General features: G+C 42.2%; 2 protein-coding genes across 5 annotated transcripts in view; one reads left to right on the top strand and one right to left on the bottom strand.

Moving 5' to 3' along the window:
* INVS (inversin) overlaps window positions 1–4596 on the bottom strand; it is a 101513-nt gene extending 96917 nt beyond the window's left edge. The window contains exons 1-2 of one of the 4 annotated variants that reach the window (XM_054190240.1): window positions 4502–4593; window positions 3800–3970 (exon numbers count right to left, since the gene is read on the bottom strand). The gene's annotated coding sequence lies outside the window, so the exon portion shown is untranslated. Of the gene's footprint in view, window positions 1–1522; window positions 4430–4501 lie in introns of those variants that run through there. The other 3 variants (XM_054190242.1, XM_054190241.1, XM_054190239.1) reach the window with 3 other exon arrangements.
* Window positions 4597–4643: 47 nt separating this feature from the next.
* Window positions 4644–14429, top strand: part of ERP44 (endoplasmic reticulum protein 44) — a 49650-nt gene continuing 39864 nt past the window's right edge. Inside the window, exon 1 of the mRNA XM_054190256.1 lies at window positions 4644–4840. Within this exon, the coding sequence (XP_054046231.1) occupies window positions 4784–4840 (57 nt within the window). The 5' untranslated portion in view covers window positions 4644–4783. The remainder of the gene's footprint in view (window positions 4841–14429) is intronic.

Genomic DNA, 14429 nt, shown 5'->3' with positions numbered 1-14429 from the left:
CCTCATCTTTTGTTCCATGTTAATTTAAATACACTCCTTTTTTCATGTCCCACGTTTACAGCATAGTACACTTGGAAAACAGCAAGAGGAAGCTATTTTGCTTCAAGTGTTATTTTCAACCACCTTGGTTTATTTGTTCTATAAATTTCATACACTGCTACACAGCATCTGTTGTTATTTAGATAATTGCAGATAGATACATATCAACTTTGGGGGAAACTGTTATTAAAATACCAGAAAAACATTCACTTTATGTATTTCTGCAGCAGATACTAAGCATGAAATAATAAAGGTAAAGGCCTTTAACTGCAAACAAACAAAAAAATCAAATACAACTTAATACTGTAATATACTTGTAGACTCTTCTTCACAAGCTCCAAACTTCATTTGGAGAGCTGGTAAGAAAATTAATACAGGAAGCTTCATGGCAATTCGAATCAGTTACTGAAAGAGCATCTGCATAATCATGGTGTCAGTTAATACCACATCTCTGGAATAAGCACAAATACAAAACCAGGTGGTTGTGCAAACCTACTCAACAACACATCAATACACTGCATCCACTCCATATGAAAACACAGAGGTACAACTTGGACATTGTCTAAAGTATACCAAGCGATAACTGCAGACAAAGCTTTTAACACACTAGTGTCTAAATTGATGCTTCTCCATGTTATCCTCAGAGAGCTGAGTGCATGCTATGCTGCTTCTTTCAACAGCTAACAGTATCACTGAACTCTCCTTTCCTGAAGTCTGTTCGGTTGAGTTTTCATAAACCATGAAAGCGGGTTCATCATATCCTAAGAAATATAACACCTTACCTTCCAACCTTTCTACCCAACAAAAACTAGTAGTGTTGTGACTAGAAAGGCACAAGATGCTAGTTTCCCTCAGTACACATACTATAATTCCTCTTCCTTGCTTGTGTTCATGGATCTCCCTCTGTCATCTGTCAGTCACCTTAGAACCAGGAGCAAGTATGGTATTGCTTAACTTTATCAGTCCTTAGAGGATGTACGTTATAGAAATATGCAATGGCTCACTACACTTTATTAAAGCAAGCAATTTCCCCAAACTCAACTTTTGTTTCAGGGACTCCTATAAAATTACTTCAGAAATCACCTTACTCACTCACCCAACAACCAACTTGCCAACACCAAGCATGTGTGGCATTTGTACCTGTCTGAAGTGAGCAGTTTTTAGAGCGCAACAGTTACTTGCTTCTACACCAGCACTGGTGCGCTCTGCTGAGAAAGCTGGTGCAGAAGTGTGAGGATGAGCTCCTTACACAACTTTATGAAAGTATTATTTCTCATGAAGAATTCTGGAGACATTTCTGGTCATCTGAATCCTATGGAACAACATAATCCTATCCTACCACTCTCCTCTTCTTCCATGAACCTCAGAATAACATGATAATGATGATGTTGGAAGTCATGAATGCTTCCATTCTTATTGAGTTTGGTGAACCTCTCTACATTTCAGAAAAGTCATCAAACATTTTTTGACACGCTTGTTTTACCACGTAAGTAGCTGATCTTTCCCATAATCAGAACTGTGTCATTGATGGATTCATGGCTTTGTGGACTTCTAAGGAGCAGAGAACAGAAAGAAGTTCAAAGAGTATAATGTGACAGGAGGTTAACAACATTTCCACTTTTAGAGCCATGTAAGGCAGGCTAACAGTGCCGTAACACACCACAACTACAGAAAAGCTCAACTTGACTTTGTGCTTAAGAAAGTGCAGATGCATACATGACAACACAAGGTAGACAGAGCTTATGTAAGCCCAAATAAGCCCAAACAGACTTTAAGACATAAAGCACAACTGTTTTAATTTTAAGGTACAGCCCTTCAAACATTCCCAATGCTAGCTATAATCGTTGTTTCCTTTTAAGGAGGATAAAGAACATACACATCTTTCAAAATACTTGCATTATTCTCTGTTTCGTAAGTAACCTCTCCTCCTCCAACAAAACTGCTTTTTTGACTTTTTAGGACACAAAATTGACATGTTTCATTGAAAGCTAAACTTTTCCTCCCAACCTAGCTTATGATTTATGCTTTCTGCTATCTTCTCTACATTACATTGGATAAAAGCAGATGGGGCATTTCTGACTGAAGCAAATCTGAAGAAACCAAAAGGGACAACATGAAACTAAGCATCAGTTACAAGTCATCGCAGTGCCTCCCCCTACTTAACCATTACTTATTTTCTCCTCAGTTATTTCTACAGCTATATAAATTTACCTGCTATATGAAGGAAACTGCAATACTCAACTGCAATCTGGACAAGAGGAAAGAGAAGGGGAAAAAAAAAAAAAGGCTGCAGAGATGGATCATGTGCTACAGAGTTTAACACGCACTTGGCACACAAGACTACAGCTTGTCTTTAACCTGCTTCCACTTTTTCCTCAAAAGCTTCCTCTGGATACAGAGGATACATCAGGACTCTCTACACTATTAGGCAGACCTATATGCACCATCGGAATTTTACAGTTGCGGGAATTTAAAGGTACTAGTTTTATTCCCCAAAGTTATCACTGACATATTTTCCTCCATTTTCTTTACATTTTACCCTTCCACAAACAAATAAACTCTAATACAAAACATCCAGGGGCAGCAGTGTAAAATTCAGCGAATACTGGAGAACTTAGTAAAGCACCAGAAGCATCCCAATTACATCAACAATTCTATAAAACTGACTACATACAGCAGAAAATTAATAATGAAAGATGTTAATAATTTCCAAATGAAAACGAGCCACATCTGCACAAAATGTCAGTCATCATGCAGGTGAGAGAAGCAACCAATTATCTCTAAAGCAATTCTCAGTACAGTATCTTAACTCCATTGAAAGAGCTAATTCTGCATCAGAGAAATTCTGAAATATTAAGAGGAACTATAAAAGGAATATATTAACTTTTCTCGGATATGTCTCTCATGTACATGACAAACAGATGAACTGATATTAGGAAGACTTGTTTGATAAAGATCTTCATTGTCCTGGTTTGATCTTTAACAAAAAAGTTCTCCAAATACCAATTCATCAAATCAGGCATTTATTTGTAAGGGATGAAAAACAACAATAAAAATCAAGAAATAACTACAAGATTCTGCTTACAAAAAGTTACATAATTAACATTATCTGTAATAGGCGTTGTATTACTGGAATCAAGTAAACAATTCACTTTTTCCTCTTTAAGCTAACGTGTAGAAAAACGATCAGCCTTGTCGAGTCACCTGAAATGAAGGGACAGTCATACGGACACCAAGAGCTCTTCAAGGCACGTGAAATTTCACACCAAACCTGGTAAGTCTACTTTGCCTTACACAGATAATCAGCATTGCATCATTTTTCTATTCAGCAAAACACAAGGCTGTTAAAATTTAAACAAGATCACTCTAACAAATTTTACTGATAGAGTTTCCAAGTGAAGAATGAGCTACTATAAAAAAAATATTGAAGTATTTTTTAAAATGTGAATGAATTCAGAAGATAAGGTATTGATTCTGTAGATTAAGGAGCATAGGTTCTTAAAGAAGGCATAGAACTGATAAAAGCTAAGTTCCAGTTTCAGACTATACAAAAAGACATGATTTGTATATATATATATATTGGTGTTTACAGCTCATGAAACTGACAGGCCAAATGATTTTTGCAGGGTCACACATCAAGTCTGAGCCTGACAGGCTTTCTTTGAAGCCAAATTGGGCTTGACTTGCAAAAAGCTGATGTAAAGCATTTTCTTTCAAATGGCATTATGCCCCGTTTCACTCCACAGACTTGTGTACATACTGGAAATGTGAAGAACACAAAGTGCAGTTTTCCATGATCGTTTCAAGACAACTCTGCAAGGTCTCAAAGCAGACCGCAAGGTCCAAAGTTTTACTGGTAGAGGATGAAGCACTGAATTTTAGGTGTTCTCCTTTCCCGGCAGAACTCAGGAAGTGGCAAAAAAGCACCAATCTGTCGAAGCGTCAAGGAATAAAAACGGATGATGACGTTCCACTTCAACCCTACCACCAAGATGAAATCTCCCCACCCTCCCAGGCAGGGCTGCCCTTCCCCCGCGCTGCGAGCGGAAAAGTTGCTTCCCCAACTCCGAGGAAAACGCGGAGCGCGCCTGGGACACCCCTCACCTTCCCGCCACCCGACGCCGTTTCCCTGCTTCCCGGCGGCTGACGGGCCCAGACGGGACCCAGACACCCCAAACCAAAGGAAGACAACTTGCCGGGGCTGCCCAACCTGCCGGGCCCCCGCGGAGCCGACCCGACCCTCGCCTCAGCTGAGGGCTGACAGGGACCCCCACGGACACACACCACCGTGAGCGAGGGGCCGCGGGCCCCACAACGAGCTCCAGCGTTCGATCGAGGGCTGCGGTGCCACGGGACAGGTGGAAAGGGTTAACCCTGCCTCGGCCGGGCGGTGGTGACAGCCGCCTCCCTCCCTTCCCTTTCCTTCCCCTCCCCGGCGCGGCGGCTGCGCCCCGTAACTCACCTCCACCCCGCCCGCCTCCTCCCCTCACGGGCCGGGCGGGGCCGGCGGCCAGGGCGCGGGCAGCCGCGGTGCGTGCTGGGATGGCCCCAGCGGCGGGAACTACGCTTCCCGGCGTGCCCCGCGCGGCGTGGGAACCCGGAAGTTGGGGCGGCAGAGGCGGGGAGCGTGGGGCCCCGCGGTGGAACTTGCCCGGGTGTTTCCTGGCGACGGGGGGAAGTGAGGAGCCGCCGCGGAGAGTGGGAGCCGCCCGCCTTCTTCCCCCTCCCGGGCGCCCGATCTACCATGAGACCCGCCATCTTCCCGCTCCTGCCTGACGCTGGCTGCCTCCTGCTCCTCCTGGTGAGCGACCGGCTCCCCACGGCCCTTCCCTTCCCCGCCGCTCCTCCGGCCCGGCTCGCTCCGCCGCGGCGGGAGCACCGGCCTGAGCTGGCCGGCGGGCCTTGGGGCTTCTTCCCTCCTAGCTGCTAGCCTCCTCCCGCCCGCCCCGCGTCGGAGGGCTGGGTGCCCTGCCCCGGCCCCGCCGCGCTGCTGCCCCTCGTCCCACCGGGGGCCGCTCCGCCGGCACCTGCTCGGCGGGGGAGGGGAGGGAGGTGAGCGGCGGCAGCGGGAACGGTCCCCGGTTGGCGGAGCCCGGTGTTGTGGCCGAGGCTGATAGGCTGCGGACCCGGAACGGGCCGGCGGCGGGGCGGGGCCGGGCCTGGGTTCGGCGCTCGGGAGCCGCCGCGGGCCCGGGGCATCGGCCTGGAGGGCGGTGGGGCCCGGCCCCGGCTCCTCGGCGGAGAAGGCCCGTGTCGTGCCTCTCCTCTTCGGTTCCCGAAGAGGGAAAGCGGGGGGAGGGAGCGGGCCCTGGGCCCCCTCGGGAGGGGCTGCCGGGAGTCAACGGCCTCAATGGTGCCTCTCCGGTGTCCCGCTTGTCGCCCGCGTTTCGGTGCTGCCGCCCTCAACGGGTGGGAGGGGGTTCCCCGGCCCCGGCGAGGACGGGGCTGCTTGTGCCCACTTTCTGTGAGCTCGCCGGTGGCCAAGTGACCCGGTCCCAGCTCCCTGGCCGAAGCCAGGAAAAGTTCCCAAGCTGCCTCGCACTGTCGCCACATTTATCTTTAGTTGTCAGACTACAGCATTATTATATATTTTTTTTTTTAGGCTGGCATTGCATGCATGACTTGAACCACCTTCAGCCTTTGCACACACAGAAACTCAATCACTGATGCGTGTGCTTTGTGGAGATAAGCTGTCTGTGTCATATATATATATATTTTTTTTTTTTTTTTAACAGGTTGATGTAGTGATTCTTACTTTTCCAGAATTGTATTAGGGCAGATTCTGGGCCTTTTGAAGCATAAGTGACTTGCAGACCTAAAGGGGACTTGTGTGAATAAGTTTAATACAATTTGGTTTTAAGATACTAATGTATTTAATCTATCTGTTTTAAACATTTGGAAAAGTAAAATTGGCCAGAAAATGAAGGAATAATTGGAGGTAATGGTAGACAGCTTTGGGGATCCAAAGGGAAGTATGTAATAATATAGCTATTAGTGAAAGAATTAATTAATAGAAATGTGAGGACAAATACTTATTGAACAGAAGAAGCACTTGCTATTCCTTTGAAATGTGCACTTCTACCTGGATAAGCTCTGGTTAAAATATAAACTTACTGCACAGTTAGTAAATATATGTGATTGGTAGGGTCTGAAAAAATATATTTGAAATGTTTATATATAGATGACTATTTACAGTGTGTTAGCTCGCTATATGACAGACTAAAGTAAAGAACCTAGTATTTTCCAGTCATATCTGTGTGTTAAAACAACAAGAATGTTGCCTATGTGCTAGGTTGGCTTTTACCATTGTTTTAAGAACAAACTCCAATGAACAAAAACAAGGAGTGTGTACTGTTTTAAAATGTCGTTTAAATGAGCAAATACAAGTTTGAACAAGTGGCCATGAGTTAATGAAAGCATTTTTCTTTCTTCATGGTACAGTTGATCAATGCAAATTTAATATGCATCCGTTAGAGCTATGTGTGCCAACTGCAAAATAGGAAATGGCTAAGATATGAAATTTCCCCATGTTCTAGTTGCTGTTTCTTTGTGTATGGGTCACTTAAACCAATTTATCATGTGATTAAAAGGACCTATATGCATAAAAGCTCAAGAAGAATACAGGTCAGAGTTTTTTAAAAAAATAAAACATATAATGTTATCTGTGTAATTCTTCATCATCATGTCAGACATGGTGCTGTGTTGAGGTACCTAGTTACATACTTGGATCAAACCAATGAATCATTCCATTCAGTAGATTTGTTAAGAGTTTTGGAAAAGTTGTCCTTAGCAGACTGGGAGTGGGAGGGCTCTGTTTTCTTTAAAATAGCTGAAAAACTCTTGTACAAAGTACGGTGTCTGTTTTATCATGGGATTCAGAGAAACTGGTAGGGTGTACCAGATTGGCTTTAAAGTTCTGGTAACTTTGTTTTCCTTCATACCAACAGCCATGAATACTTAAGACCAACAACATAACTGATCTTGGTAGGTAAGGTTTGGGAGAACATTCTGCTCTGCATCCAAAAGGTATGCCATCTAGCAGAGCCTCTTTGAGCATGGCAGTTGGCATATTTTATGGATAAGTGAGCTTATTAGTGTTACATCAGTGATTCCCGGAACAGAATACAATGATATGTAGCTGTGAAAACAGCTTACTAAGCTGGTCTTGCTTAGTAATAGCAATGAAGCAATGAACTTTTGGATAAGCACATGCCATGTACAGCTGATTGCAAGACTGAAATAAGAAATGCATAGTAATGTCGTGTGGCCCCTTGTACTTGTAGATTAAGATGTTTCTGCCGTGTTGGTATATGGCTTAATACTGGGTAGGACAGATTTTTAAGATGAATCCAAGACAGTGGAATAAATGCTGACGGGACAGTGGCTCATCACGTTCTCCTCTAAGGCAAGGTGTGGTTCTTTGGCTTTACTCTAACCGATCATTCTGTATGTTTGCCTCTACTTGCAGATGTGTATGCATTGCCTATAAAGAAAATTCTAGAACAAGACACTATTGCATATGCCTCTTCTGCATGTGTAAGACGTTTGTCATATTGCTCAGTACATGACCAGGAGGCTCATGCACAGTGTTCCTGAGGAATAGATGTGACTAGAGGAAACCACCAACTGATAGTGAGGGAAATGAAGGGGGAAGTACTCTGTGGTTTCTTTTTTTCTTCTTTCTTTTTTTTTTCCCCCCTTTCTCTCAAACAACTGTAGAAGGATTTCCCAATTCTTGCACTTCAATCTGTGGAGGTTTATTAAGTTTCAAAACACCACTACTACGCGTTTTATTTGTAGCTTGTTTGGAAGGGTGTCATGGACAAGCTGAGAACAGCTGCTTCTTAATATATTTAACAACACCTTTGGAAGAGCCTATTCGTCCTCACATACTCTGAGAATGTGAAATGTTGGAGTGTTTTCTGAGTCTTAAAGCTTACCTAGTTTTTTAATAAGTAGTATCTTCTGTTCGCTTGGGGTTATTACGGAAGCCTGGTGTATGTTCCATTTATGAGTCAGTAGCCCCACTATCTATGTGTGCTCTTCCCTATAAGTTGACGCAGTTTATCATTAACAGATAATATTTAGTGTTACAGTTGGTCTTACACTTTAATTTTTTATATTTTTAGTGACACTTTCAAAATACTATGCATATAACAATGCAACTGCAGCTGTTAGGAGCAGTAACTTAGAAGAGGCACTAGTCAATGAATTTTTGAATTCCCTATTAAACTTCTAATTGGAAAACATACTGTAGGGTAATATTTCTGTTTCTTGTTTGACTGCCACTGCCTTTCATGTCTTGTTAATAAGACATCAAGTACCCAAATAGTAAAAGGAAATAAAATTATGTCTTTTAACTTAATGTTAAATGCTGTAGTAAGTTGCCCAAAGAGAAGTTGAACTCTTTGTACATCTTATGTATAAAGCATATTTCTGTGCATTTGCTTTTCTCTGCGTATGTATTAACAAACAAATTTTATAGTTGGAAATCATGCTCAAAAGGTAACATTCTGAATTTGAGGATTAGTCAAAGATTGTAGTTACAGGCAAATTTTAGGCCACTGAGCCTTATACAATGAAAGAGACTCCCAGCAAGAGTAGCATGGGGGTTCTGAGTTGTCCATCATCTGTCATGCCCTCTAAAGAGTGAAATACTAGTGAACTGAGGACCTTTCTCTAGGCTGGGGGACAGGGAGGAGTAGGGAAAGCTTAGACTCTTGTTATGAAGAATTGCATTCTTGCTATGCCGTATGATGGCCACATTTCCTGCTTGGAGTGCTCAGGCGGGAAGAGAGGAGAAGCTGAATTGATTCTTCAAACAGAAGACACAGACAATGCTGGAAAATGTATAAATCCGTTATTGACAGTAGGACGTCAGAGATCCTGTTGCTGGCATCTGAAGAACTCTGTGGTGATACACTCCTTCATTTTCACTTGATATCCTTCCTGTTCTCTTCCATAATCTGCTTTGGGTTTGGTTTTGTTTTGGTTTTTTTTTTTTTTGCAGGACAGCTTTCTTAAAGAGACTGGTCCTCATACTGCTTTCTTGGAAAAGCAGAATTACCACCAATTATTCTTATACATGCGCAGAGGTTATCCCCTGTGTTTTAATCAAACCTATTTATTTTGAAAGACTTAATCCTTAAGTCTGCTATTCAGGAGGACCAGTTGTTCGCCTTGCAGGCTCTTTTGTAAGCCTCACTTTCCATATACTTTGTTTGCTTGAAGGGAGTTTTCTCGTGTGAAGAGCAAGTATACAAATATGCTGTAAATTTTACACCAGAGCTTCTTCAAAAGGTCTTCCAGAGAGTCTAGAGATATTTTCAAGTAATGTGCACTTCAAGAATGGAGTAGTTTTGGATGCATTAGCAATAGGTTCCCTACCCCCCCACCTTGTTTGAGAGTGAGTTCTTAGTGATTTAGAGGAGGCACATAGGAACATTGGGAATGTAAGCAGAAGCAATATATGGTATTGATGTCAGAGCCTAAGGAACGTTTTCTTCTAAAACTCTAAATTGGAGAGAGCTCCCCTGAGAACTAGAGGAAGGCAGGTGCATTTTAGAAACAAAGTGAGATCAGATTTCCTTCTGAGAGTTCTGCCTTTGCACCTCTTTCCTCCCCAGTATGTCTTTGTTCATCAGAAGCATGCCAACCATTGGTGGAAACATACGTAATTTTCTTTTTCAAAATTGTTAGTAAAGCCAACTGCTCATATAACCTGATTTAATAAAAACGTTTATAACTGAGATTTTTTTTAAAGTTTGTTTAACTTTATTTTTTTAAATTTACCATCTCTAGGGTATTTCATTTTACATTGTTAAAGGTTATTCTGTAAAGCCATTGCTATACTCAGCACAAACTCAGAATATTTTTTTTTTGATGCCAGCTGAGGATGCTGTATTTCACCATACCAGTTGTAGGATCCTGTCCATATTAAATTATGCTTTGGTGATTACAAAAAGTGACCAGATATATTGCAAGAGTGTTCCATATTTTTTTTCCTTTTTTCATGTATGCTACTACTAAGAAACTGACTACTCTCATAATACACCCTTTGAGAGCCATTCATGCCATTAAAATGTGTGCAAAGTTCCAGTACTGTGCCCTCCAGTTAAGCACATGTTACTTGCAGCCTCTTCTAGGAATTAACCAAACCTGGAAACTCCTTCACATGCATGCACACACACCTTTAACCTGGTAGCGATCCACAAGATCTGCTCTTTGTCTAGCTGATAGAACACAAATGTTATCTTGTTGGCTGCACTGGCACTAGGCAAAATGCAGTGCAGTGGTCTGTATCTTAAAAAGCACTGAAAGCACTGAGGACAGTAAATGTTTTGGGGTTTCTTCCCTTGTTCGTGATCTATGTTAGTTTGACTTTAGCAAGAAAGCTTGCTAAAGGGTACTCACAATACAGAAGTATTGTGAGTCTCACTGCATGCACCTGATAGGGTCAAGTTGTAGAGTTTTAGGGTTTGATTGCCACTGGAAGTTATATCATTTAAATTGGAAGGGACCTCTAAGGGTCATCTGGTCTTACTCCCTGCGCAGTGCAAGACTAACTTTGATGGGGTTGCTAAGGGTTTTACCCAGTTGAGATTTGAGTATCTCCAAGGATAGAGGTTCTACAACTTCTTTGGGCACTCGTTTTAGTGTTTGATCAAATCTTTGTTGAAAGTTTTATCTGAAAAAAATCTATTTGGAGCTGCAGCTTGTGTCCGTTGCCTTTTGTCAGATCACTGTGCATCATTGAGAAGAATCTGACTCTGCCTTCTCTATAACCTCCAACTAGGTCATTGGTAACAGTGGTAATGGCTTCCTCTTCTTGTAGTTGGACAAATGCAGTTGTCTCAGCCCTTCCTTGTATACCCTATTCTCCAGCTGCTGTTCATCTTGGTAGCCATCCACTGGACTTCACTCATGTTATGTTAATGCCTGTCTCATACAGGCAATCCCAAAGCTGGACAGAATCCTTCAGATGTGGTCCCACAAGTGCCAAATGAAAGAGAAGAATCACTTCCCTTGGCCTGCTGGCTATACTTTTGCTAATGCAGCCCAGTGTGCAGTTGCCTTTGCTGTAAGGGGCACACAGCTGACTCCTGTTCAGCTTGTCCCCGAGACCTTTTCTGCAAAGCTGTTTTCTAAGTGGTTGGCTCCCAGCCAGTACAGGGTTATTCCACCTGAGATGCAGGACTTTGCCTTTGTTGAACTTCGTGAGGTTTCTGTCAGGCCATTTCTCCAGCCAACTGAGAGAATAGCAGGTCTCCCCTCTAGCATGTAAGCCACTTCCCCCAGTTCACTATCCTCAGGAAGTTTGCTGAGGGAGCATTCTGTTCCATCGTTCTGGTCATTAGTAAAGACAACCCTTCTAACACCTAGTATTGATCTGGAGGAACTCCGTCAGAGACCAGTTGGACGTGGTATCTTTGGTTACAGCCCTTTGAGCTCAGCAATTCAGCTGCTGTGTCACTCACTTTATAGTTCACTTATTCAGTTCATATGTCACCAATTTAGATCTAAGGATACCTTGAGACACTGTGTTAGAAGCTTTCTAAAGTCAAGGCAAACAATGTTCAGTATTATTCTCTCATTTACAGAGCTAATCATCTCACTACAGAAAACAGTCTGATTGATTTACTCTTTCTAAATCCATGCTGGGTGGATGTGGCTTCTTGAAAGGAAATTTGCCTCCATAACCCTTCTGGAGACCCAGGAAGATGCATTTAGTTGTTTCTGTGGCTCCGTGTATGTCCAGTGTGCTTAAGAGCTTTCTAACTTGGTCTTCCACTCACGTGGGTAAAGCTTCTCTTCCCTCGTACTCCACTGCTAGGCTCAGACCTCATCAGTAGAAAATCAGACAAAGACAACACTGACTGTCTAAGCCTTTTTCATGTCCTTTGTCACTGTGTCGCTGAGCAGCAGCAAGCCTACAGTTTCCTTAGTCTTCCTTTTGTTGCCAGCATACCTGTAGAAACCCTCCGTGTTACTCTTAACAACTCTGAAGTTTCAACTCCAGCTAAGCTTGGGCTTTTCCAATTTCATCCTGCCTGCTCAAGCAATGTTTCTATACTCCTGCCAAGTATGTATTTTCTTACTTCTACCTTCTGCTTACTTTTTTATAAACAAACAAACAAAACCAAACAATAAAAAAACCCCACCTCATCCAGAAATTCTGTGTTAACCCATGTAGGTCTTCTGCCATACCCACTTTCTGCACAGTGGAGTAGATTGTTTTTGTGCTTTGAAGAGGTTGCCCTCGAAGATCAACAGGCTCTCATGGGCCCTTTTGGCTTTCAGAGCCATGTTCTATGAGCGGACTGAACTGTTATTGAGATTTGAGTGTCTTCAGATCTTGTCACTTTTTTCCAGGGTTCTGCAAGGTACGTTTTTCTATTTAAAAAAAATAAGTATTGTAGTAGATTATAGATGGGAATTATTGTGAGACCCAGTCATTGGTGACCAGTATCTGAAAGTTTCAGTAGTAGTGGCAATGAAATGAAATGCTGGTTATCCCAATGGCTTGTCTCCTACCACATTTAATGTGCTGGAGTCTCCCAGCTGCTTCACTTTAGGACTAAAATCAAGGATATCCTAACCAACAGGGAGATTCCAGGTATATGGTTTGCTGTGTTCAGTTTCAAAGGAAGATATCTCTCTGTGGCATCCATTTCTTTAATCACTGAAACTTTGTATTCTAAATGTTGTTCGCGAAGCAGGAACCTGAGCAGAAGGTAAAGCCCTAGAAATAGAGTCTAGTAAACAACCTGGTTCCTTGGCATACTTTTTGCAGCCAGCATGTCCCCTGGTTTCCATGTGTGTTTCATTGAGGTGCATCCAAAAAAAAAAGTCTGTAAGGATGTCAGGTCTTTTTTTTTTATTATTTTTATAGATTTTTTTTTTTTTTAATTGGGGAGAAGAAAAGCAGTCTTATCTTTGCTGTAAGATAACTGGCAGTAAAGCTTAAGTTTTTGTCTGCAAGTGGATTCCTGTAGCGATTGAGCATAAACACGGAGAGAATTTGTTCATTAGGAACTCTGCAAGGAAGTATTTTGAAAGGCAAGGAATAGGTGCCTGTTCCAATGGTCTCGAAAAAGAAAACAGCAGCTGTGGTAGTGTTTTGCTGTTTCCCGTAGCTGTCTTGATTACGAAGTGATGAAATAATTAACTTTCTCAAAAGCTTTACAAAGAGAAAGCTTTTCAATGATGTATCCACATTTGTAATCCCAAGAAGCATTTTTTGTTTCTTTAGTCACTATCACGTCTGTTTCTTGTAGTTTATTGCAATCTCCTTTCTTAAATCTTGATGAAAACACTTAGCCCCTAAATTCTTTGCCAGCCATAAAAATTATGGATTTTCATAAATGTGTGTATGAAAATACTTTTTTTTTTCTTTTTTTCTTCTTCTCCCTGTTGAGTCAATTCACTTGGGATTTTGGACAAAATGACTGAAAGACAAATTGGTTGCTTCACAAAGGTAATTAAGACAGTATGTGGTGCAGAGGGTGAACAGTTAGGGGTTCTTTCCAACTAATGATCCGTTAATTAGTGAAGGGAGCTCAGCTAGTGTATGGTCCTCTTGGGAATTACCTTTGAACGACATTTAAAACTGCTTTGGTTAAGAACCTATCATTGCAGGGGGGAGAGGACTCTTTCTTTTTTTTCTTTTTTAATATATTTTTTTTCTGTCAACACAGGCCAGCAGAACTTGCTAAACCGAGCAAATATGTACATATAATTAGTATTACATAGCTATTAAATGTTATTTGAAAATAATCCAGTACACAGCTATGATACCTTGCTGAGGATTTTAGTAACAGTTTTGGTTGCAGCAGTTGTCTGTGAGAACAGTAAGCTCGCTACATGGAGCTGGTTAATTACAGAGACTGCGTGTCTGATACTCGCTACCAGTTCAAGCACTGCACCATGTGAATGTTTTGATATTTTTAGGACCAGTCTGGAATACTTGCTTGAATATTTTTGTGGGAGTCGGCCCGAAGCTGGCAGGGTTAATATTCCTTGGGGGAGGTAAACCAGCAATGGAGTATCTCTGTGTCATGTTCTTTTGTGCATTTCAAAACATGTGGTGTGTCCTGTCCTCTGCATTATATACTCTTCTGCTGTCCAGACTTATCCAGGATAGATTGACTGCATATGTACAGGCCCTTAGCAGCTGTTTAGGGTAGAAAGAAAATAGCTTTTATGCAGTCTGAAATTAGCCACTCATTCTTCAAGCTACATGCAGATGTGGTCCAAAAGGTGAGTTTTTCTCTTCAGATCTAGGCAACTATTGCTTTAATCAATGTTCCCCTGTAGAAGATAGCCAATGGATTAATTGTAAAATGTATCTGCCTTTTTTTTTTTGTTCCCCTGTTGTGGTTTTGTCCTCA

Source organism: Rissa tridactyla, chromosome 2 (assembly GCF_028500815.1).
Source record: "Rissa tridactyla isolate bRisTri1 chromosome 2, bRisTri1.patW.cur.20221130, whole genome shotgun sequence".
Taxonomy (NCBI): domain Eukaryota; kingdom Metazoa; phylum Chordata; class Aves; order Charadriiformes; family Laridae; genus Rissa; species Rissa tridactyla.
The sequence above is the reverse complement of the archived record's forward strand: the minus strand, read 5'-3'. Positions and strand labels throughout refer to the sequence as shown.